A 24209-nucleotide genomic window follows, 5' to 3' on the forward strand; every position below is an offset into this window, starting at 1 on the left:
TCTGCAGACGTTTATTGATGGTGGCAGGCTTTGGTGAGCTAGCACACCAAGGCATGGGGTAGAATCACAGAACTGTGGAGTTGGAAGAGACCAGAAGGGTCCAAACCCCTGTAATACAGGAATCTTTTGCCCAACGTGAGGCAAAAGGGATGCTGGGAGAGGTATAATACTCCAACTGCACCCAGAGGGCTACAGGCTCTCCACTCATCACACAGCACCCTCCCAGCAAAGGTCCGTGTGGGTGATCAGTCCACCTTGTATAATTCGCTGCCCTCAAAAGCAGGATGGCTCTATACCTATGCAAGGAATGCTCAACACCGTTCATCTCCCCACCTCTTTTAGGAACAGGGCATCTACTCTGCATGCAGGTGTATCGGGTGACAAAGCAGACAAAGGGACAGGGCAGGAGAACCCAATATTGCTATTTAAAAACAAAACAAAAAAATCGCAGGGACCCAGAGCTCCCCACACAGGCCCACCTCCCAGTCAGTCAATGTGTTTGGAGAACACAGAGGCTCACCCGCTTGGTGGTTTGACAAGACTGAAGGGAAGCAAGCAGACTTACAGGTATTCCCTGATAGCTCAAGATGGGGAGGAAGCTGACCTTAAGAGGACAGGCGTTGCCAGGTACGTGTCATCTGAGGTGAGCATCCTCTGGCAAAGTGCGCTGCTCAATGGCTGAACGGAACAAGTTTAACACTCTCCCTGCCTTTGGGCCCAAGATATAAGCTCCAGGGTAGCTTGCTTTCGTTTCAAAGCCCACACACGTACTTCCAACCGCAGAGCGCTGGCGATGGCAGGGTGACCGGCCTGTGGCTCATTTGCTCCAGTTGGGAAGGAACCCGGCTCTGCTTGGTCTCCTACCCTCCCCGCTGAGCTGGGTGCTTTCCCATTTTGAGTTGAAAGACATCAGTGCACCTTAACGGCTGAGTCCAGGAGACCCAGCCCTGAAGGAGCCCTTTTTCTGAAGCTGGGCATTTCCTGAAACAAGCAGAGAGGCTGCAACAGGTGTTCTGATGTGTGTGAGGTTGAGTCTGTGTTTTAACAGGACAAAAAAATAACAACCATTCCCTTCCTACGCAAACAGCTCCCCCACCTTGTCAGATGGCAGGCGGAGAGGTGCAGAGCTTGCGTTCCTCTGCCAAGTGAAGGAATGTCACAGTAGGCTACATGATTTGATAGAGGCCACTGGGAAACTCTTCTGCAGCAGCCAGGAGTTGCATTTGGTAGTCGTTTGAGCAGAAACCGTGGCTTACTCATGTTAGAAACAGCAGTTTACTTGCATTTCCCGGAAGATTAAGGGCAGAAGATGTTCTCAAGCTTCATTCTCATCCCCCTTCCAGGGAATTGGGGAACCACTTTTTCCTTGAGAGTGACAATTTCTCCACCTGAACAGACACTGCAACACCTTATGAGAAAAAAACCAGACTCTGCTCCACATGACAGGGCAACTGAAAAAGTTCTTCAAGATAAGGTATTCTTTTTTTAATTTTTAAAAGTTTATCAATAGCCTCTTATATACATATAATATTCACAAAGTGGTTCATGATAGTAGGTCTTTGCTGGTGAGGTCTTGCCGGTCCTTCTCCTTGCCGTTGGTTCAGAGTGGAGAGCCCCAGTGGTGTGCTCCTTTGTCGGCTTTCAAGGCCCCAAACTTTTAATGAATCCCACGTGCTATTATTAGCTAGGCACTGAAAGCATTCCGTTTTCATCTGCTGTATCCAAAATTTTACAGATAACTGGCGATTCCACCTGAAGGGAGTAATATATATACACACACAACACAATGGTGATAAGCATCAAATGGAAGGAAGAAAACAACATCAGACCTACCATCTATGACATAACGGATTACAAAGCGCTTGACTCATGGCATATGTTGGAAAACTGACCCAATATTGACATAAGGCAAAGAAGAAATAATGGTAGGTACTCAGTTTATCAAAAAATGAGGAGGGATACATTTTGGAATGATGATGTGCAGGATAATGGCCAGCCATTTGCTTTATTAACAGCCAGCATACAGAACTTCAAGTTCAGGGAATAATGATTGCAAGCAGACTATTTATGGGCACTATTTTAATGTAAGATGTGTCTTGGCTTTTAAAATTCAGAATGAACAAATGCCTAAAAAAGAAAGTGGAAGTTCTACATTCTCCCGCAGCTTAGGGTTCTGAGAACTTTTAAGTTCCTTGGAGCAGAGACATGTATGTTATTTTATTTCAATTTTATGGCAGACCATAACATTATATTCCATAGAAACATCTGTAGAAGCCAGAATGAGGCTATGCAGATACCAGGCATAAAGATGAAAGACCGTTATCACCTGGGGACAGGGCAACCCTAAACTTTCCCCCGTATAAGATCAAACAGCTGCTATCCTTTCCTGTAGGAAAAAGGCAAGTCCAGCACCAGAAAATGAAATGAAATCTGTCCACAGCTCTGGCAGGATGTGGGTTTCACACTAATTTAGCAGGACCTCAAAAGGCAAGGCATTCCACTTGAGCTCCACCCAGGGTCCTTGCAATGTTTGGAATTAGCTTTGCTAACGTGCTCTGTATACACGCTCTGCTGTGGCAGGCCTTTGGGCAGCAACGAGGCAAGCAGACTTATCCAAAGCCCTTTGCATGCTCGTCATTATTCCTGGGCATTTATCTCACAATGCCAATCCAGCACAAAATTACTTCCCTTTCCTATACCAGAGTTGGGAGGGGCTCGGATTTTTAGATGTCCAAAGGAATCCAGACTTCCAAGCCTTTCATAAGAAAACAAAACGTTAATAGGTATGGCCCAAACAAAAGTTGCATTTTGTTGTGCATCTCTCTCCACTGGCAGATCCAGAGGTGGCTTCCATGAGCAGAAAGTGGAGGGGAGAGGCAATTTTGGCTCTCAGGAGCCCCTTGTGTCTCCCCATTGCCACTGTTTCAAAGAGTCCACTAATGTTTTGGAGAAGATTTTTCTTTTTTCAGTGGCAGGGGGTGGGGAGAGCTGAACAAAAATCATTGAGTCCCGTCAGGGGGAAAGGCAGGGTGTAAATAAATATAATGAAGAACCTTATTTCATCTGAAACACCCACCTGGATCTGCACACACCTCTCTCCCATTTAAATCAGTAAGGCCTGCAAGTCTTTAACTTTTGGTTGGGTTGTGCCAAATGCTCTTAGCATTTCAAAAAAAATCATCTTGTCGTGGAAAATAACTTTTGCCCAACCAAAAAGACAGAGAGGACGTTTGCATCTCAAAACCTAAGCCTGCCTTTCAGCTCTCCCAGCGTGTGGTCTAATCAGAACGTTCCTGACAAAAATATTACTCCTGCCAACAGATTTTTCTCATTATTTCTATCATCAGAACAACCTCGACTCTTGAACCCTTTCTCAAGCACGAAGGCATGAGGTGAAGAGAATCTGAATCGAAAACAGCAGCATCTTAGCGAGCCTCTCTGCTGATTTTGAAATGCAAAGTGCCTTTAAAGACCACTCCGGCATTCGAACGGCGCCCTTGAAGAAGGGCACAGAAAATGGCTTTAATGAGCTCTCTTAGATCAATCTGGAGCCATTATCTTCCAATTAGGCCTATAAATAAAAGCTCTTGGAAAACAGCGAGTCCAGAACTGAGGGTCTGTCTCATAGGTAGGATCAGTACACTGCCCCAATATGCACTTCAGAAAGGCTCGCCACTGGGTCCTGAAGGAAGCTGCTTTTGCAAAAAATAAAATGTTCATCTCACAGACGGATGGGAAACTGAAAGCTCTGTTTCAAAGCTTCCATGTTTTCTGTAAGTGAAATGCACTTTTCTGCAGAGGAAAAAGTGTCTTCCTAGAGGTCAGCAGGGCTAGCGGCAAGGTCAGAAATACATACCCCGAGGACGTACTGACAGGAGTGAGGCTCCAGCATGTAGACAGTGACTGCGTGAGGAGAATCCGATTCTTTGCACCTTAAGACAGAAATAGATGTTAGTGGGTGACTGGCACCTAGAGAACAATGGCTGCTTAACAGACTAATGCCCAGTGCCAAGGATGTGCCAAGTCTGTGAAGAAACCCTAAAGGCGGTGAAAGGCTGGGGTGAAATACCGCCACGAGGTCACACTCCTTTGTGACATTTCCTGGTGTTGGTATATGAACGTATCGGTTTAAGCCAGGGGTTGGCAAATTTTTTTAGCCGTGCGCCGGTACACTATCCTTGAAGTGGGCTGGAGAGGCAGACTCGGGGGGGGGGGGGAGAAGAGGCAAGGGGGGCAGGTAGTCCTCCTCCCCACCCCCAGTGCTTACTTCCCAGGGGCTGCCGCCACCGCTGCCACCACCACTGCTGCTTCTCGTGAGTAGGCCAGTATAAAGTAAGCAGCACATAAGCGGCACACAAAACACTAAAAAACCATTCTACGTTCTAAATCTTATATTAATAATCCAAAAATTGAGAGAGCTATCTACAAGATCTACTACAGAAGCCACAAACAGAAAACTCATTCAAATTGTGTCCAAAAGGAAGATTCAGTCTTTAAAGGTTCCTTTAGCCAGGCTTTTGTAGATATCAACAAAGGTAAGTCGGATCAAACGAGTGTCGGGGATGTTACGTACAAGAGCTACACAGGGTGTGCAGCTTACTTTATACTGGTCTACTGGCAGCATAGGTTCATTTCTTCAGAGCTTCTCATTGGTAGGCAGAGAGATCTCGTCCACTCTGCTCTCTGACCCACAAGAGCACCAGGGCGGGGGGGGGGGGAAGATGAGCAGCGTGAAAGGGCTGGCTCCGGAGAGGGGCTGCTTAAAATGGTGCTCAGCATGCTCCCTTCCTCCTCTAGGCAGGGCAGGGAGAAGCCAGGAGGAGGGAGGGAGGAGCCACCACAGCGGTGTGTGTGTGTGAAATGGAATGGCGCAGGGGGGGAAAATGGCACAGCTCAAATGAACAGAATCCGCATGCTAATCCACGGACAGTCTGTGGGCCGGATCCTGAAGGCAATTGTGCCTGATCCAGCCTGTGGACCTTAGTTTGCCGACCCCTGGTTTAAGCAGAGATAGGCAGATATGTAAAAGTTGATGGGTTGGGGATGCCGTGAAGCCAGCAGAGCAGGCATAGAGAAACACGCAGCTTGTTTCTCCAGGAAAACACAAGGCAGGGATGGGCACTTGCGTCAGCAGACACTAGACTGCTGAGTTAGGGTTCACTATCTAGTGAAGATGGCTGAGATTTTTATCACTCTGAGCAGCAGACATGGCATTCTCTAGCAAAAGCGCTTCTGAGCGCGGAGAGTTATCTGAAGCAGGGAAATAATTAAAATCCCTCGCAGAGCACAAGCAAACCTCTGGGCATACTTAATTTCAGGCTTGTGCCGAGTTAGTAAAGATACAGTCATGCAGTTCCTTAAAAGTATAGCTGGATATATTTTTAGAGCCTTCCATTAGGGCAAAGCCTATAAATCAAGTCAGCCTGGAACAGGATAATGTTTAAGGGGGCCAACTCACTTCAATTTCACGGTCACCTGTCGAGGTTTGTCAGTCAAGTCACAAAGATCTCCGTTTCCGTAGTAGTGAGACACCATTCTGCCGGAAAGTCCCAAAATTAGACCTTGGTCAGTTAAAACGTTTAGAGCGCAAGTCAACTCACTACTTGGTACCTATGCAAGTATTACAACGCGCCCAAGCAAAAATCACGAAAAGGGCTGAATTTTGTGTGCTGCCTTCTGGAATTTGACGCTTCCACAATGTCCAACACTTGAAGGCATTTTTCTTCTGAGCTTGGAAATACCAAAGGTATTCAAAAATCAGCAAATCCCCCCCCCCCCCGTTTTACCCTTACAACAAACTGTTAAGGTGGATCTGGATGGGAAATAATGACCAGCCAAATGATCACGAAGGGATCAGAATCTCTGTCTCGCGAGCACAGGAGTGTGGAACATTTCTGGTTCCGTGGGTCAGGTCCTTCAAACCAAATAGCAGGCAGCAAGACATTACTAAAGGGCAGTTTCCCCCGCCTTGCTTTCAAAGAAGAAAAAAAGCAGCCTTCCTTCTAGCTTTGCTTTCTGCTACATTCCTACAGAAAGCCCCTTCACACACCTGGACCCAGCAGGATTGCCATGGTGTTGCATCAGGTGATTCAGGAAGGGGATTCCTAGCGCTGGGTTTGGATGTGTGCAAGAATTCCCCACAGAGAGCTTGTGATGGCATCCAGACCAAGCAAGATCACCTTCCTGTTGCTGCGGTGTCTTTTTGTGTGTGTGTGGGGGGGCAGATGCTGTTTGAAACATCTTGTATTTCTCCTTTTAAGTGTGTAGGCAGTGGTAGCAGGGGGATGGAGAAGACTCGCCCCTGTATCCTGCCGCTGCCACTGGGTTGCTGGCTTAAAGGAGAAGCACCAGCTGCTTCAAAAAGAGCTTTTGCACAGGGCTTTAATCCTCACTCATCAGAGGATGAGCAGAGAATAAATTCTGCCTTGGCTGTACTGGTAACAGGGTGAACAGCCAATGCAGGATTAAATCACATCCTCCTAAGCATAATAAAATAATAAATTTATTATTTGTACCCGGCCCATCTGGCTGGGTTTCCTCAGCCACTCTGGGCGGATCCAAAAAGAATATTAATTTAAAAAGCGGTAAAATATCAAACATTAAAAACTTCTCTAAACAGGGCTGCCTTCAGATGTCTCCAAAAAGTCAGATAGTTGTTTATTTCCTTGACATCTGATGGGAGGGTGTTCCACAGGGAGGGCACCACTACCAAGAAGGCCCTCTGCCAGCTTTAGGAACGGGTGGAGTGCTCTGTAAAAAAAATGGCATTGCGGCAGGGCTTCTTATAAAGTAGACAGGATCTCTCCTCACACCTTTTTAGGCCGGTTGGCCCAGTGAGGGGAAGTCTGGACTTTTAAAAAGCATGGGATGGATTCAAGATGCAGATTTTAATTCCAAGACTAAGGCTGGAGAGAGTGAGCATTGGTGACTTGGAAAACAATTCTGCTATATAACTGATTTTAAAGACAAGCTGCAACGAGGTGGCAAGCCCCATCTCTGAGGTTTTATCAAAAAACCAACTCAGGCGGGTAAACATAACAGCAAAGAATTTGAGTCTGTTTAAAGATAATTATGAAAAATGTTGGTCTGAAATTAAGAGAGACTTGGATAGCTGGTCAAAATTGAAACTTTCATTGTTAGGTCGAATAGCTGCTATTAAGATGAATGTATTGCCAAAAATGTTGTTTTTGTTTCAGACATTGCAGATTGTAGATAAAACGGAGTGCTTCCGGAAGTGGCAGAAAGATATCTCCAAATTTGTCTGGCAGGGCAAAAAGCCCAGAATTAAGTTTAAGATATTAACGGACGCAAAAGAAAGAGGGGGCTTTGCCCTGCCAGACTTAAAGTTGTACTATGAAGCCGCAGCTTTCTGCTGGCTAAAAGACTGGCTACTTCTGGAGGACACGGATGTGCTGGATTTGGAAGGTTTTAACAATGCATTTGGATGGCATGCATATTTATGGTACGACAAGGTTAAGATTAACAAGGTCTTTAAGAACCATATTGTCAGAAAAGCAATATTTAATGTCTGGACAAGATACAAAGACTTATTAGAAAACAAAACACCGAGGTGGCTGTCACCTTTGGAGGCCAAGGCCCGAAAAAGACCCAATATGGAGGCCAATTGGCCAAAATATTGGGAAATACTAGAAAGGGATGGAGACAATTGGAAACTGCAGAGTTTAGAGAAAATGAAAGATAAAGTGCGAGACTGGTTACACTATGCTCAGATTAAGGAAGTGTTTAAGATTGATAAAAAGTTAGGATTCCAGGTGGAGAAATCGAAACTGGAAACAGAACTGCTAGAACCTAAGACCAAGGTACTTTCAAAAATGTATAACTTGCTGCTGAAATGGAACACACAAGACGAATTGGTTAAATCGGCTATGATAAAGTGGGCCCAGGATATTGGGCACAACATTATGTTTGAGGACTGGGAAAGGTTATGGACCACCGGGCTGAACTTCACAGCATGTAATGCTCTGAAGGAAAATGTAATGAAAATGATATATAGATGGTACATGACCCCAGTGAAATTGGCTAAAATATACCATTCGTCTGATAACAAATGTTGGAAATGTAAGGAAAATGAAGGAACATTCTTTCACCTCTGGTGGACCTGCCCTAAAGTGAAGGCCTTTTGGGAAATGATATACAATGAGTTAAAAAAGGTATTTAAGTATACCTTCACCAAGAAACCAGAGGCCTTCCTTCTGGGCATGGTCGGCCAGAACGTGTTAAAGAAGGACAGAACATTTTTTATGTATGCTACAACAGCGGCAAGGATACTTATTGCTAAGAGCTGGAAAACCCAAGATCTACCCACACTGGAAGAATGGCAGATGCAGCTGATGGACTATATGCAACTGGCTGAGATGACTGGCAGAATCCGCGACCTGGGAGAGGAGAGGGTTGAAGAAGACTGGAAGAAATTTAAGATCTATTTACAAAAGTACTGTAATTTGGTTGAATCCTAACAAGGAAGCCAGAGCAGAAATAACTGTCTACCATTAAATTATAATTTTTTATTTGAGTTTAACCTAAATACTGCACTTAAGAGCATAAACAAGATGATAATTTGCTTGGAAAAATTCGTTTTTAATGATGAAAGTGGAAGCGGGAGACGTGAGGGAGTCCACAATAGAATGAAAGGATGTTATGAAATCTATTCTGTTTGTTAAATATGTATCTGTAAAAAATCTTAATAAAAATTTTTATAAAAAAAAAACAAAAAACCAACTCAGGCATACTTCACTGTTTGTAGACCGTCGTCTTTGAGGTGATATGCTCTGGCGACATTTTTTTGCGCCCACTGAAGGTGTTCTTCCTTGTTCCACGTGCCCACAACTATGGTCGTCTTGGCATTATCTTTATCCTGAAAGAGGACAACAATATTCCTTGTTACTGAAGCGAAAATGCTACACAGACCCCTTTTCTTCTTGCACGATCCGCTATTTTAAATGTTTTATTCTTTGTCATGATTTCCAAGACTCAACTGGGTAAGATTTGTTTCGTTGATATGTGCTGAATCTGTATAATGGCAAGTGGCTATATTATAAGAAGTGAACTTGGTTCACTCAAACTCATAAATCCTTCAAGAAGCAATATTCATGCTCTCAGGAAAGAAACTCCATTGAAATAGCCTGAAAAATATTGCAAAAATACTTTTTAAAAAAAGATGTGATTTTGCAATGTTTGAGAAGACAGTGAATAAAAACATAACTCTTAGAGATGAAATTCACCTATTGGAGGCTTGTCCATAGGCACAATTGCTGATGGTTTTCTGTATAGAAGGGAACTTAAATTCACAGTCAGATAAAAGGTAAAGGGACCCCTGACCAATAGGTCCAGTCGTGGCCGACTCTGGGGTTGCGGTGCTCATCTCGCTTTATTGGCTGAGGGAGCCGGCGTGCAGCTTCCAGGTCATGTGGCTAGCATGACTAAGCTGCTTCTGGCGAACCAGAGCAGCGCACGGAAACGCCGTTTACCTTCCCGCCGGAGCAGTACCTATTTATCTATTTGCACTTTGACGTGCTTTCGAACTGCTAGGTTGGCAGGAGCAGGGACCGAGCAACAGGAGCTCACCCCGTCACAGGGATTCGAACCGCCGACCTTCTGCTCGGCAAGTCCTAGGCTCTGCGGTTTAACCCACAGCGCCACCCGCGTCCCTTCACATTCAGATAGCCACAAATAAATAAGAGAACGTGCAGCAGAATCTTCTCCTGCCAAGTCCCATTAAAATGAATGGGAGGTGTGTGAGGGCACTTCTGCACTTCTCCAGTTCTCATCCACAGAAAGCTGCCCTACACATTTAATGGCAGCAGCTTTCCAAGGCTCCAGATGGAAGTCTTTTCCAGAGTTGGGGAACTTCTGCTTGCACAGCATGTGATCTACTACTGAGCTACAGCCCTTCTCCAGAGCTGCTTGCAAATAATAATAATAATAATAATAATAATAATAATAATAATAATAATAATTTATTTGTACCCCACCCATCTGGCTGGGTTTCCCCAGCCACTCTGGGCGGCTTCCAACAATTATTAAAAATACATTAAAATGTCACACATTAAAAACTTCCCTGAACACAACTGCCTTCTGCATAGCATGAGACCATTACAGGGTCAGAGCTAGAACAGGATGTTTTGCAACCCGAGTGCCATTATAGGCAGACTTCCTATGTGTGCATCACATGCAAAAAGCAGAATAGCTTCAGTCCTGACCATATGGGGTTTTAGGGCTGTCGGGAAATGGCTGACGATCGCAAGCATATCGTGAAACGTTTTCTGCCCCTAAATCACTGAACATGGGGATGGCACTGTGAAGCAAAGGGGGTGATCTGGAGCTGCATCTCAGTGGTAAAGCTTTAGACGCAGGAGGCCCAAGATTCGGTCTCCTTCATCTCCCAATAGGGGAGGGAAAGGCTCTTGTCTGCAGCCTTCGAGAACCACTCCCAGTCAGTGGACAACACTGAGCTAGATGAGCCAGAGGTTCAGTGGCACAGGGCGGCTTCCCTTGTTCATGTGTTTGTTTAGCACAGGAATGGGGAAACTTTCATTACAATCATATCTCGGGTTACAGACGCTTAAGGTTGCGTGTTTTGGGGTTGCGCACTGCGCCGAAAGTACCGGAACAGGTTACTTCCGGGTTTCGGTGCTCGTGCATGCGCAGAAGCACTAAATTGCGCTTTTCACATGCGCAGAGGCGCCGAATCGTGACCCGCATGTGTGTATACGTGGAGCTGCAGGTTGTAAACGTGCCTCCCACACGGATCATGTTCACAACCCGAGCATCCACTGTATTTCTTGAACTAAGGAAGAAACATGCAGGAAAGTGATGGATTGAAGAGGAAGAGGGTGAGAGGCAGGATAGATGGGATCTCCCAGGGAGGGAGACTGGGGGAAGAGGGGGAAGCTCCCAGGTGAGAGCTAGGAGGGTTCACGCTTCTGCATGTGGAATAAAGGTGAAGATTAAATTTTCAGAGTGGGCTCTGCAATTTCCTTCTGTTCTTCTCTTCATTTCCTTCCTTTCTTTATTCTTCTTTTTTTTCTTTTCTAGATTAGTGTGATTTTTATTTTATGTTGAAAACTATTAAGAAAAAAATATTTTAAAAAGGAATGGGGAAACTTTCCAGCCCAGTGGGCCATATCTTTATGTCTCCCCCACTTCAAACATGGGGGGAAGTCACAACGCTGTCATGTGACAGAGACCTTTCAAAGTCCCTTGCACAATGCTTTCTAAGCGCTGACCACCAGCTGGTTGGAAGCACTACGCAAAGTACCTTGCAATTAGGGCTGGGCGATATCTCGTCCAAAACTGGTTCGAAGTCCGTATCGGTTTCATAACTTTGACCTGGCAATATATTGTGAATCATGATGTGTGTGTGTGTGTGTGTGTGCACGCACAAATCACAATGTGGGGAAAACCATGAATCCAGCCAATGTCTCTACATAGCTCCATGCGTGTTTCAGACATTGCAAATATCAGTATACAGTGATACCCTGGTTGCGGACAGGATCCGTTTCGGAGCTCCAGTCAGATCCTGAGGTTTCCGCAACTGGAGGGACCGCTTCTGCACATGGTAGAGCACTTCTGCGCATGCGCGCGCAGCCAAAACCCGGAAATATAATTTCGGGTTTGCCGCTTACATATCCCGAAGATTACATAAGCGGAGGTACGACTGTATTGCAATGTTTAGTTGGTGATATATTGTGATGTTGAAAACCAGATATTGCCCAGCCCTACGTACAATGCATGTGCTTAGTGCTTCCCAAATGCCAGAAACATCCAGCTGGTGGTTGGGCACTTGGGAAAAGACTGTGTGGTGAGGCTTGGGCAGGCAACCCTTTTTAGCCCAGCCCTGCTTTTCCTTGCCCTCAGGTGCAAGGCAGGTGGGCATGGGTCTGCCCAAAATGTCCTGGTGGGCTGCAAGTTCCCCAAACCCCTTGCACTGCGCCCTAATAAAACACAGCAGCAGCAGCAAAGGCACCAATGAATTATATTAACTCTGCAGCCCTGCTTTCACGATCTTTCCTGTGCAGCAGCAACTTTTATTTTAAAAAGCTGTATGTGGCCACCTAGTGGCAGAACCTTCCAACGGCTGTTTCTACGTACCTTGTGATACTGATGCACATACTTGCCATAGCAGAATTCATACCTCCACCAGCCAACACCCTAGGAAGAAGAGAAGGCAATAAAAATGAAGCAATCCAAGCTGCTTCCAGAAAGCACGACACCCATCAGGTTTTTTTAAAAAGCAAACACAAGTCAATGTATGTTTCTAAGCCTCAGATCTCCGTAGAAAGTCTAGATATAACATGATAGCACTGCTAGGAGTTTTGAGACTGGGGCGGTGGTGGAGCAGGTACATTTCCAAGGTCCAAGCTGAGACCCACTCTTTACTGCTTTGCTTAACATTTGCAGGAAGACAAAATACAAAAGTTAACATGACTGGGGTTCTGGGTGGAATCAAGAGAAATAATGGGAGGGAGAACACACGTGTGAAGTCGAGCCCAGTGCATAGAATTGATTCCTCACCCCATGAAAGCAGTAAGACCCGCTAAGGAACTCTTTTATGAGCTGATCGTCTGTCAGTTTGGAAATGTGTGTTGTTCCAACCGTTAACAGATGTGGCGTTCCAACGGCAACTGGCTTGTGGAAGGAGGAAAACTTCTCTTCCTTTGCTGAATTCACTTCTTCCTGAAATTAATATATGCAGATTTAGATGGTACTGGGCATTTGATTTTAGAGAGGATAGCCCTCTTAGTCTGCTACAGAACACAAAGAAAGAGACACATTCTATGTTAAGGATTAACAGATGTATTGTGACGCGCACTAATGTGCACATATGGTCAAACGCAGGCTGAATACTGCATGCTCACTGACCCTCAGTTGGCAGGTTCACACATATCACACAGGGAGGGGGGGAAGGTAACACAGTGTGGCCAAAAAGCCACAACCATATGAGACATGCGGCTTGTGAGACTTCTAAACCAATCTCAAATGTATGTGAGAAAAGCACAGCAGCCTTAAACTGTTGCAGTAGCTGGTGATCACACAATTCTTCTAGCTATAATAGACTGATTTAATATCTGCAGCATGAAAGACACTACTGGTTCCTGAATGAGGTTAAGATAGTCAGAGCAGAACTGGGCAACCTGTTTTTTTTGGGGGGGGGGCGGGGAGAGAAAGCAGGCCACCACTTTCCTGCCACTGAAATCCCAGCATTAATTTTGCGTAGCAGAATTCCCCAGCAGAAGTCAAGCCTTGCCATCCAGAAAGGGTCGATTAATAGTGGGATTTTCCACACTTGTGTCATCAGCAATACGCCTCTGGGCTCCTACCTCCTTGCCTCTTCTATAAGGCGGCTTCATCATTTCTTGCTGCTGTTGGTGCTCCTGCTCCAGCTGCTCCAGTTTTTGCAAGTTATGGGGCTTAAGTGGGGCTCCTGGCAGCGACTGGCAAAATATGTCATTCACGGGGGACGCTCTGAACCTGTGCAAACAACAGCGCACTTTAATCATGGGGTGGTTCACGCACAGCCCCATAACTTGTGGCCCCAATAGAGCATATACTAATAAAAATCAAAACTGTTTTTAAAAAGAAATTTAACTGAACCACCATTGTGGTGCCATTATGCTAAGTTTTTAAACAAACAAGCAAATATAAAAGATCATTTTTACTTCCTGGTTCACACTAATATTAGAAAGCTCATATCTACACCAAGTTTCTGGGGACAGAATTACACATTACCCCAAACATAGGGTTGCCACTGTAAACAGAACCCCATATCAAGTTTTTTCCTCTCTCTCTCATTATAGGAAGCACCTCTTGGGTCACAATGTCAACACCCTGTGTATTTTTCTGTACTTGCACCAAGGATGTGGAACTGAGGCAAAGAAGCACAGCAGGTGAATATATAGCAATGCTGATAGGTTATCCAACATTTTTACAGGGGAAGAGATAATCTGATACAGAAATGCCTCTTCTGGTAGCCAGCCTGCCAGCCTGTCTCAGGTATAATAACTCACTTAATGTCACACTAGAACACGGTTTAGTTCAATAATACAAGATAGGATGAGCTAAGCGAGTCTTGGACCTCTGCCTTAGCCGTATTTACTTTTGATTTCTCTTTGATTTTGTGTATATCAGGAATTGTGACTTATAACAGATAGGCCACTTTCAGAACAAGCCAACTTCCAACGGAGGCTTCTGAAGCTGGCTGATTGCACTAATGAGAGTTGGCTATAAATCACAATCCCTGGCTTGTACACAAAACGCAAGCAGAGATTCAGTGTAAATGAATAAAATTGCAGCTGCAGGACTCGCCCTGGCTGCACGGAGGAGGAGAGTACAAGGTTATTCTAGCCTCTGCATGATTTAGAATGATGTACAAATTTGTGTGCAGTTCAGCCTGGAATCTCCCTTAGGTTAACAGACGAAAGTTCTGCGAGGAGAGTGAATGAGAGGGAACTCTTCAGAAAATATTGTTCCAGGTGGCTACTAAGAGGCCTGACCTGGATGCAGCACTGGCCTGAATTCCTTACCTGTATTTGGGATGACTGCATAGGAGAGGGGTCAAAATGACCACTTCGTATTCGCATGTAGTAACTTCAGCCACTGAAAGGATTTCATGCTTGGCCTCCGGATGGCAGACATACATGACTGAACTTGATCTGGGCAGGTTTTGCCTCAGGGTACAAGGTGTGCCATTTCCCATCCCAATGGGATAATATGGGGTCATCTGCCCTTCTATATTTTTCATAGGAATCTATATTAGCAAAATAAAATAAGGAAAATGAATGTATTACTTTGGGTGGCTACTAAGTTTGCTTAAATGCGAATTCTTCTTTAGCACGTCTACTTTGCATTCGGTGGATTTTCTGTTCTGCAGCCGTGGTAGAAACTATCTTGCAGGGGGGAAAACACAACTCAACCTAATCTGGCAATGCAGTGTATAGCATCAGGGCTAACAAAAACAGTCGCTTTCCCTTAATAAAAACAGACTTGAATCAAACAATATTATCTGAAAGAAAGGGAAGAACACATCAACTTCAAAAAGATAGAGGGAGCTTCAACAATCTAGATCAGCCTTCTCTGGGGCTGATGAGGAGCTTCAGACCCAAACATCTGAAAGGCATTAGCTTGCTGAAGGCTGATCTAGATACAGATATGAATTAAACTGATCATGGAGCAGGAGAGCAAATGCAACCATTTCCTACTTGCCTCTTTTGCGCTGTCTTTCTCATTTTCCTTCTCTTCTTGCTCTGGAATACATTTCAAGCAGGACAAGAATCACATTTTAGTCACAGTTTGCTATATAGAAACCAATACAGAGCCAGGAAGCAAATCTGCTGAAACAAAGATTCTGTATCTCAACAGACCTTTCACTCTCTGGATATAAATCTGAATTAAGAATCCAGTATTGACTGAGAGATCCAACACTGCCATTCAAATATAAGCTACATGCCAGCCTGTGAATACTGAACAGCATGAATGAGGAAGGGGGACATTTTCAGGCAAGATTTAAAGGAGGACTTGGTTTCTCCATGTTGGGGTTATTTTCAGTCTCAGATGGTAGGAAAATAGCCCAGTGTTTCAAGTGCCATGACCTGTGCAGATATAACAGAAGAGTTTCTTGCTCAATCCCTATAAACCCAGCGGCAAGCGGAACTGCACCCAACTGCACCTAAGCCACCTTTGAACTTGATTCACATGAATGGCTTGGACAAGATGTTTGACCATGCTCTATAATAGAGGGAGGGGGATAGAAAGCACACAGAGGTCAAATCTGTGTAGTCTTAAATCCCCAAAAGTGAGAGCTGAGCATTGTATGTGTTATGTGTGCTTAGGCTCTTCTCAAACTTCACACTGAATGTTTGGATGGTGCTGATTGTTGGTGAGGGATAAATTACACAGTGCTTTCCCTAGCGAGTTGAGTGGAATGGATGGTATCTTCTTCCTGACCACTGACATTTAAAGGTAAAATAACAAACCTGGATCAAGTATCGGGCTCTTGTGTAGCATGTTCCCAAGAAAGTATTCTTGAATATTTATTTTCTGCATAAAAAAAGAGAAAAGACATACATCTTCACCTTTCTGTTTTACAACAACCGTTTCTCCTCCAATGCTTCAATCTCTGTCATGCCAACAGATAACAAAACAATAAAAAATGTCATTTTCAAGCTTTATTTTACTCTTGATGACCAAAGTTTTAATGAGACATACCTGCCCAGTTTCCTTCTCTTCGTGATACTGGCGAATGTGTTTGCCGTGACAAACTTCGTAAGTCCAATAGGATTCAATCTAGAGATAGATATATTTGTATTTGACATTAACTGGCACACACACTACAGGCAAATCTATTTTTTTTAAAAAACAAAGCAGCAGCCCAAGTGAAATGACAATCATGAGAGGTGATTATTAATTATAGCTTCACAGCAAAAGCATTTAGTTTTTTTGCACATGTTTGGGGTCTTAATATATATAAAAGGTGATGTCACCATTGTTTTAACGTAACGAAGGAAGTCTTTATGTAAGGGAAATGTCAATCAACAACTGTTGTCAAAGTCAACAACCATGGAATGAGCTTCAGTGCAATGTCTTTAACGTTCCCACTTCAACCTGGGGATCAAGCCCTTCCTATATAAACTTTGGGATCCATTAAGTTGCATTATGAGCAGTGGCCTCGCTACTTCTGACCATGCAGGAAGTCCTTTAGAGAATCCTTGGTTACTAACGGTACTCAAGGCTGTTCTTGCGATAAGGGAACACGTCAACAAAATGGATGGTTAAGAATATTTAGATTTACAGCCTGCCCTCCCTTCAAGGACTCAGGACATGTTGAAATGTGTTGCGTTTCCACAGCAAGCAAATGAAAAGAGAAAGGAAAAAGTAGCTGCAAGATGTAATCGGAGACTCTATTTGAGAGGCAAGCTTCTCAGGCATTTATGGAATTCACTCCAGGTTAGCCCTCGGTTCTTGAGGTCGGGTTGGTGAGATACAGCGCCCCATGGCTGCTTAACATCGCCATAATCTATCAGTGCCCTGAATTAAATGAGGTGGTCTAACTCTTTCAGTTCCAAAGGACATAGGCAGACACGCTGCACAACACATTTTCCACCCTGTATTCATTCAGTTAACAGGCATCAGTTGGAATTATTCAAAAACAGTAATTTCCATTTTAAAGTCACAATTGTGTCCATGGTTGGGTATCCATAATGCCCACTGACTTGCAGGAAAATTTGGCGCCAGACAGAAACAGCAATGTGTCTGTGTGGTGCTGGTGGGTTTACTGGAAATAAAACATGCACTTCTACCGAGCGTATCCACTCTATAGAGTGATGTCAGGATCTGGAGCCTTTTGCCTCAAATTCAAAGTGGACATACCCTGTAAGAGCAGCTGCTTTGTTTAAAGAGAGGCTCCAACAATTCTGCAGGGCTGGGCCCTTTGTAGTCCTTTTCTTCCTCCTAAAATGAGAACAGCTGGATGTCACTATTACATGGAGGGACACAGAGCTAGGTACATTCATTTATTTTCGCAAGTTCCTTAAAAAATTGACATATACGACCCAGAACACAAAGGCTTTAATCCCCAAATAGTTTTTATATTTATGGTTCCTCGGCAGTAATTACTTGTTGTCAACACCATATGCTTAAACGTCCCGTTGGTTTTCTTAAAAGCCCTGGAAAAGAAACCACACAGGCCAAGACCCACAGAAATATAGAAGTAGTTCTATGGATCCAAGAGGATTTATGCTTCTCATCACTACAGAAAACTGCTTTTGAAACCAAGGGGAATTTCTACTGCAAAAAATTCTACTGAGCTACCACAAGCCACTTGCATAAATCTAAGTAATGTACTTTTCTGTGTATAAGATGAGGTTTTTTTAAATTTAAAAATGATGTTTAAAAATGGGGGTTGTCTTATACACGGTCAGTGCACAGAGGGGACGTGGGATTGGTTGCTGCCGCAAGCCAGAGATTGTCAGCAGCTATTGGGCGTGTTATTGGTGGCTGCTGCAGTGGCTGGTGTTGATTGGCTGCTGCTGCTGCGGCAATGGGGCGAGTGTTTGGCGGCTTCTGCTGGTGAGTGGACAGGCAGCTTTTCCAATGAGTGTGAGTGGCAGCGAAGGTCAGACAGGTAAGAGATCTACGTCAACCCCCCCAAAAAGCTCAGCAATCTCCCCTCGTTTTCTTAATTTGGAGTCCCCTCAAAAAGGGGGCGTTTTATACATGGCGTATGTTATACACGGAAAAATACAGTAGCTCCTTCGATTCTGCTGATTTATTGTTGATGTGAATGTGTCCTCTCTGCTCTCTCACACATATATAATTTTGTGTGTGTGTGTGTGTATACACAGAAAAAGATGTTCAAATCCATTAACTTATTGATTATGTGCCAGTATTTCTGGAACGACACTGTTTTATAGTGGCTTGCAGAGTAGTAACACATCGAAAGCTATCTTTTTGTGCTTAAGGCCATAAGATATAATAATACCATTAAGTATATTCAAGACAAACATGTGTCTTTATATGAATTCCAATGCACATGTATGCATAATTAAATCTGTATCTTGCCTAAGTGAACATCTGCTCCAAGCAATTTACAAAACCACAACTCATTCCTCCCCACACCCACAGCTAGGCAAATGCAAGACAACTAACATACAAACATCAATTTAATACTCTCAATAATTCAGGTTATCAAATTATGAGTAACAGCAGCTTGGGATTATTAATAAATAAATAAATAAATAAATAAATAAATAAATAATAATAATAATATTCTATGCATATATACTCTGCCTTTTCCCCTTAATTAGACTCAGGGTGTCTTACAGATAAAAACAAAAATTGCTAAAAACATTTTTAAAAAACAATAAAAACCCATTAAACATTGATAGAAATAAAACTACATACATATATACAATCTATTTAAAATATACAAGTACAGTGCCATGCATGGAATTGCCCTCAAATATGGTCCAGAGGTTGCTGGTATTGTAGAATGCTGCCACCAGGAGCAACGAGGATGGAGCATATTGCGCCAATCATGGGATTTCTAAGCCACTAGACCAATTCAAAGTATTTGCACTGGTGTATAATGTTCTGAATGAGCTAGAAACCCTTGAAGGAGGGCTTGAAGGAGCCCCCAAGCTACGTGGTAGGTTCTACAGGGGAGGACCTGCTTGTGCTGCTGCTGCTGAGAGAGACCTGTGGTGTGGTGAGGTGAGGCAGGGCTTCCCTTTAGGGAACTCCCTGCTGACTAAGATGACAGTAGTGGCACCTAGGCACCACCTTAAAACAGTCTTATTTTGCCAGGCTAATGGTTAATTGCCGCACTGCTGCTGTTTGCTGCTACTGCTATAAAGTGGCTATTAACCGGCTGCAATTTTAATTGTATTATGAGTCTTTGCATTTGTATGGTTTTAAGGTTTGCTTTTAGTTATCCTGAGCTTCAAGGAGGAGGAAGGCAAGGCACAAGAGCAATAAGGAAATCAATGAAAAATAATACAGACTAAGCCTCTTTAAAAAGAAAAGCAGTTGTATCTGGACTGACTGTTCCAAAGGTATTGGTCTGGGCTCTCCCAGACTTAACTGCTTTTGAAGAAGGAATCTGCTCAAGCTTATACTCAAATTCAATATATCTATGCATCAACACCAACTGAACTGTCCAGTGTCTCCTTGCTCTGACCACGACTCCAAAAGGATATGTTAGAGATCCTCTTGTCCAAGGGACATTAAAAATGAAGCTTCCATTCAAAGTCAGGCAAAAATTCATTTGCCTGTTATGTCACAGCTAATTGCTCTCTCTCTCGACAAACAAACACACTGAAGCTTTTTTGGTTAACATGTTGTGTTTTTAATGTATTTAACACATCCTAAGTATTTTATAGAAAGGTGATGGTATGTTTTATACATAAATTTGGGCTATAATCCCACACATTTTTATCTGGGCGTATGGGGCTTTCTTCCGAGTAGATATGCATGGGAATATTCTGTTAGTTGCTGTAGAAACTCCTGCTTTAATAGAGAGAGAGAAGACACAGAACGTACCTCATTTCCGCTGGCTAACATCGGAAGAATACACTTATATTTTTCTTTTTCTGAAGTTGTCATAATGATGTAATGATCTTCTTTATACAAAACCCCAGCAGTGGGCTTAAAAAGAAAGAAAAAGGTGGAAATGCCTCACATGTAAGCAAATATTAGACTGTAGTCTTAAATGGGTCTGCTGACTAGTTACCAAAATAGTATTTCAATACAATCTGTGTTTATTGCTTGTGGCCAGTGCAATAACATATTAAAATGCATATTAGCACAGACATCAAACATAGAAAAATATATACGTCACTTAAAATTCAACCGTAGCACTTTCTGGGTTACTCGTAGAATTAGCTTTACAAAGCACTGAGATATGGTTCAAGAGTCTTTGAACTTGTGTAACGTCACTGCCACCAGCTTACCAAGCAGTCTTTTGAGCAATGTAATGTTGAGGGACTTCTAGAAAGTTGTCCCTCTTCATTACTAGAAGACACAAGGCACAGCTTTTTCATATCAGAGAAGAGAGCTGTCCTCCTAAAAGCTCCACCCGCAATGTTCACAAGAGCAGAATTATTTGTGTAGTAAACTTGCTTGAATAATAACTTAACCTGCTTCACTCAATTCAACAGTCTTCATATCTTGTAGGCTGTCATGACTGCAGGGCATAAGAACATGGAAGGGACATGGAAGCTGCTTTATAACAAATCAGGCCACTGGTCCAGTATGGCCCGCCATTATTAGTTTTCAAGTAGTGGTTATGTAGAATGCTGTTAAGCTCCACGCAATTGTAATCATTTCCATCCTTACAAACATTAATGATTTTATTGCTGTACACCATCTTGTAAATTCCCTTTAGCACAGCAACAACACAGCTAATTTTCCAATACATTAAGTTCTTTCCCCTCTTTCAGCTGTTCATAGCTTCTACACAATCAATACAATAGTGATGGTGTTATCTTCTCCCTCTGCCCTGCACTTAAGTGATGCCCATTCTTGCCACAGTCAAGGCCTTTTTAAAAAAATTCACCCCTCAAAATTCCCCCAATATTCCTTTGCAGAAATGGCTGCCTGTTACTCAAAAATGGTCAAAATTTAAACTGTCTGAGCATGTAGTCACCAGTACTTATTGGTAAGGGATGAGAAGACATTATTAGTCACTTTTTTCCAGAGATGTGAACTAAAAAGTGATTTACAAGAACAAAATATCGGGGAGTCAACTTTTACTTCTTAATAGGAACCCCCGTGGTCTACTCACATATTTTAAGTGAACAAAACCAAGAGTAAATATATACTCAACCTGTCATGACAATTACAGCATATCTGATCTGCATTAAGCAGTCTTAGACATGCATTCTTGCTTAATAGCAAAAGAAATGCCCTGAGAGGTACATGTAGTTGAGCAATCCTTGGAAGAAACACAGGTGCGTGTTCACTAGAGATTGGCTAGTGGCTCCACCAGTAGACCACAGTCTATCTCTTCCCAACCCAAATAACTACATGGAGCCATCCCATTCAAGGCTAAAATAGTCCGGTATAGCAGATGCTGAAGGACAAGCATTCTCAGTCAGCTCTCAATGACAGCAGTCTCTCCATAAGAGCATCCTGCAGGATCACATCAAAGGTTCATGAGAATCAGCACCATGTTCCAAACAGTGGCCAATCACTTGTATCTAGGGAGCTCACAAACAGGACATGAAGATGACAGCACCCTCGATCCTGCCTGCCCCTCACCATCTTCTGGAAGGCTCCATCTTGGTTATAACATGTAACAGCTGTTGACAGACTTACCATCTGCCAGAAAAATCATCGGTGTCCATATGGGTCCATCAAGAGAAACAACGGATTCAAAAAGCCACCGCAAAGTTATTTATAAGGGTCAATTGAAACAGCACTAACTAGGGAGGAAGTTTTCGAGTTCTCCTGGATTCCTTCTGTGCCTGGAGAACACTAAAGTCTGCTCATTAATTTGTGATGTCCCCTCAAAATCAACCCCACAGAAGGTAGAATACAGCCTAATGATTGATCTCTGGGTAACCTGCAGCAATCATTACTTGCAATGACAGTTACGAAAAGTACTCTCTTCCCTTAAGTTATACTACTGTCGAGGAAGAAAGAAAGACAAACTTGAGGGTAGCCAGAATGATTTTTGTGTGTGTGTGTAAGGGCTGCAAGCTCAAGGTTATTTCATTCCGAGGATGTGTCTTTTGCTCCACCATTGCTGGATCTCAAGGTCATGAGTAAAAAGAAAAGACAAGACCCTGCATTTCAATATGAATGGCTGTGTCCCTTGTGCGCTGCACCCTCCACCCGCCCTTTCTGCTCTTTATTTAAACTATGTGCTTATCCCCAGGTATTTATCACGCAGCTGCAGGCAAAGCGGATGAGAGAAGGACCACAAACTCCCCTTCGGTTTCGACAAGACTTTTATGAGGCCCGGAGAAAGAGACAGGATTGCAGTCTTCAAATATCTTAAGGGCCTTCACGTAGAAGAGGCAGCAAACTTGTTTTGTTTGTTCTCTCCCTGCCCTGGGGGACTCCAAGGAAGGAGATTTTAAATGAGGAAGCTCTTTTCATTCCTCTTTCTCATAGTAGGGGTTTCTGGATACAAATGGAGACGAGCTGTTGAAATCAAGAGCTCACCTTTTCCTAAAGAGTCATTTTACATTTACATTAGAGTGCAAACACTTAAAAAGTTGTCTGAAGTTTTCTTTGGCCTATTTTTATATTAAAACAGAAACAAACCAACCCCTGCAACCCTCACATCTGAATAATGTTGAAATGTCATCCTCTATAGCTGTTTCTTGGCTAAATACAAGAAAAGTGCCGTGGAAATTGAATTACAGCGGCCGGGTAGAAGCTCTTTGGCAGCAGAACGGCCAGCCTCGGGAGGTGGTGGACTTTCGTTTCTTAGGTACAGTCAAATCTGTGTCCAGGGCAGCTGTTTACCAGCTCCATCTGGTACACCGGCTGAGACCCTACCTGCCTGCAGAATGCCGCGCCAGAGTGGTGCATGCTCTGGTTATCTCCCGCTTGGACTACTGCAATGTGCTCTAAATGGGGCTACCTTTGAAGGTGACCTGGAAACTACAACTCATTCAGAATGCGGCAGCTAGACTGGTGACTGGGAGTGGCCGCCGAGACCACATAACACCGGTCTTGAAAGACCTACATTGGCTCCCAGTACGTTTCCGAGCACAAGTGTTGGTGCTGACCTTTAAAGCCTCAAACGGCCTCGGTCCAGTATATCTGAAGGAGTGTCTCCACATCCATCGTTCTACCCGGACACTGAGGTCCAGCACCGAGGGCCTTCTGGTGGTTCCCTCACTGCGAGAAGCTACGTTACAGGGAACCAGGCAGAGGGCCTTCTCGGTAGTGGCACCCGCCCTGTGGAACACCCTCCCACCAGATGTCAAAGAGAACAGCAACCACCAGACTTTTAGAAGACATCTGAAGGCAGCCCTGTTTAGGGAAGCTTTTAATGTTTGATGTATTACAGTATTTTAATATTTTTGGAAGCCGCCCAGTGTGGCTGGGGAAGCCCAGCCAGATGGGCGGGGTATAAATAATAAATTATTATTATATTATAAAGGTTTTAAAGCAGAGGTCATGGGTGCTTTACTTGAGATTCCTGCATTGCAGGGGGTTGGACTAGATGACCCCAAGGGGACCCTTCCCACTCTACGGTGCTGTGAGGCAGCTCCCTCCGGCCTGGACCCCTGGATCCGGCCTCTTCCCCGCTCCCCCGTCCTCATCGCCCCCTGGCCCTCCCTCGCTCCCCTCAGGCCGGCCACCTACCAGGGTGAATTCGATGCCCGGCCAGTTCACTCGGAAAGGGACGTCGTCGCTGAACTGAGGGAGCGACCTTCCTCCGGCCCCGGCCGCCGCCTTCGCCCCCAGCATGGTTACCGCCAACAGCAGCAGCAGCGCCGCCGCCGCCCGCCCCCGACACCGCCGCTGCCCTCGCCGCTCCATCGTGTGGCGGAGCCCAGCGCGGGCGACAGGCGCCCCCACAGGCACCAAACATCGGACGCCCAGGGAAGCCGGCCACGTCTACTTCCGGAAGAAAGGGTGGTTGGCTGGTTGAAAGTCTGCGTCACTTCCTGGCCCTTTCAAACTCAACGAACGGACCAACGGCCGTCTCGCGGGCCGCTCTGTCGGCGCCTCTC

At 44.2% G+C, this 24209-nt stretch overlaps 1 protein-coding gene across 1 annotated transcript; it reads right to left on the bottom strand.

Moving 5' to 3' along the window:
- Positions 1-1460: 1460 nt before the first annotated feature.
- On the bottom strand, positions 1461-24099 carry ERLEC1 (endoplasmic reticulum lectin 1). Its single transcript, XM_081904169.1, has 14 exons — positions 23839-24099; positions 20056-20160; positions 17386-17466; positions 16225-16302; positions 15993-16056; positions 15223-15263; positions 14544-14767; positions 13341-13491; positions 12535-12696; positions 12112-12171; positions 8751-8875; positions 5459-5536; positions 3857-3932; positions 1461-1752 (listed from the first exon to the last, which is right to left on the bottom strand). Exons 1-14 carry the CDS (start codon positions 24013-24015, stop codon positions 1681-1683), a joined length of 1494 nt encoding a protein of 497 aa, XP_081760295.1. The 5' UTR covers positions 24016-24099; the 3' UTR covers positions 1461-1680.
- Positions 24100-24209: the final 110 nt, after the last annotated feature.

This window comes from Podarcis melisellensis (assembly GCF_964234715.1).
Source record: "Podarcis melisellensis genome assembly, chromosome: 3".
Classification (NCBI taxonomy): Eukaryota; Metazoa; Chordata; class Lepidosauria; order Squamata; family Lacertidae; genus Podarcis; species Podarcis melisellensis.

Excerpts from the sequence above, each read along its gene's own strand:
- ERLEC1 (XM_081904169.1), bottom strand. The coding sequence starts at position 24,015 with ATGGAGCGGCGAGGGCAGCGGCGGTGTCGGGGGCGGGCGGCGGCGGCG. Across the intron at positions 15,264-15,992 it reads GAGCCCGATACTTGATCCAG|AGCAAGAAGAGAAGGAAAAT; the intron begins GTTTGTTATTTT and ends AATGTATTCCAG. Across the intron at positions 13,492-14,543 it reads TGCAGTCATCCCAAATACAG|GTTCAGAGCGTCCCCCGTGA; the intron begins GTAAGGAATTCA and ends TTGTTTGCACAG.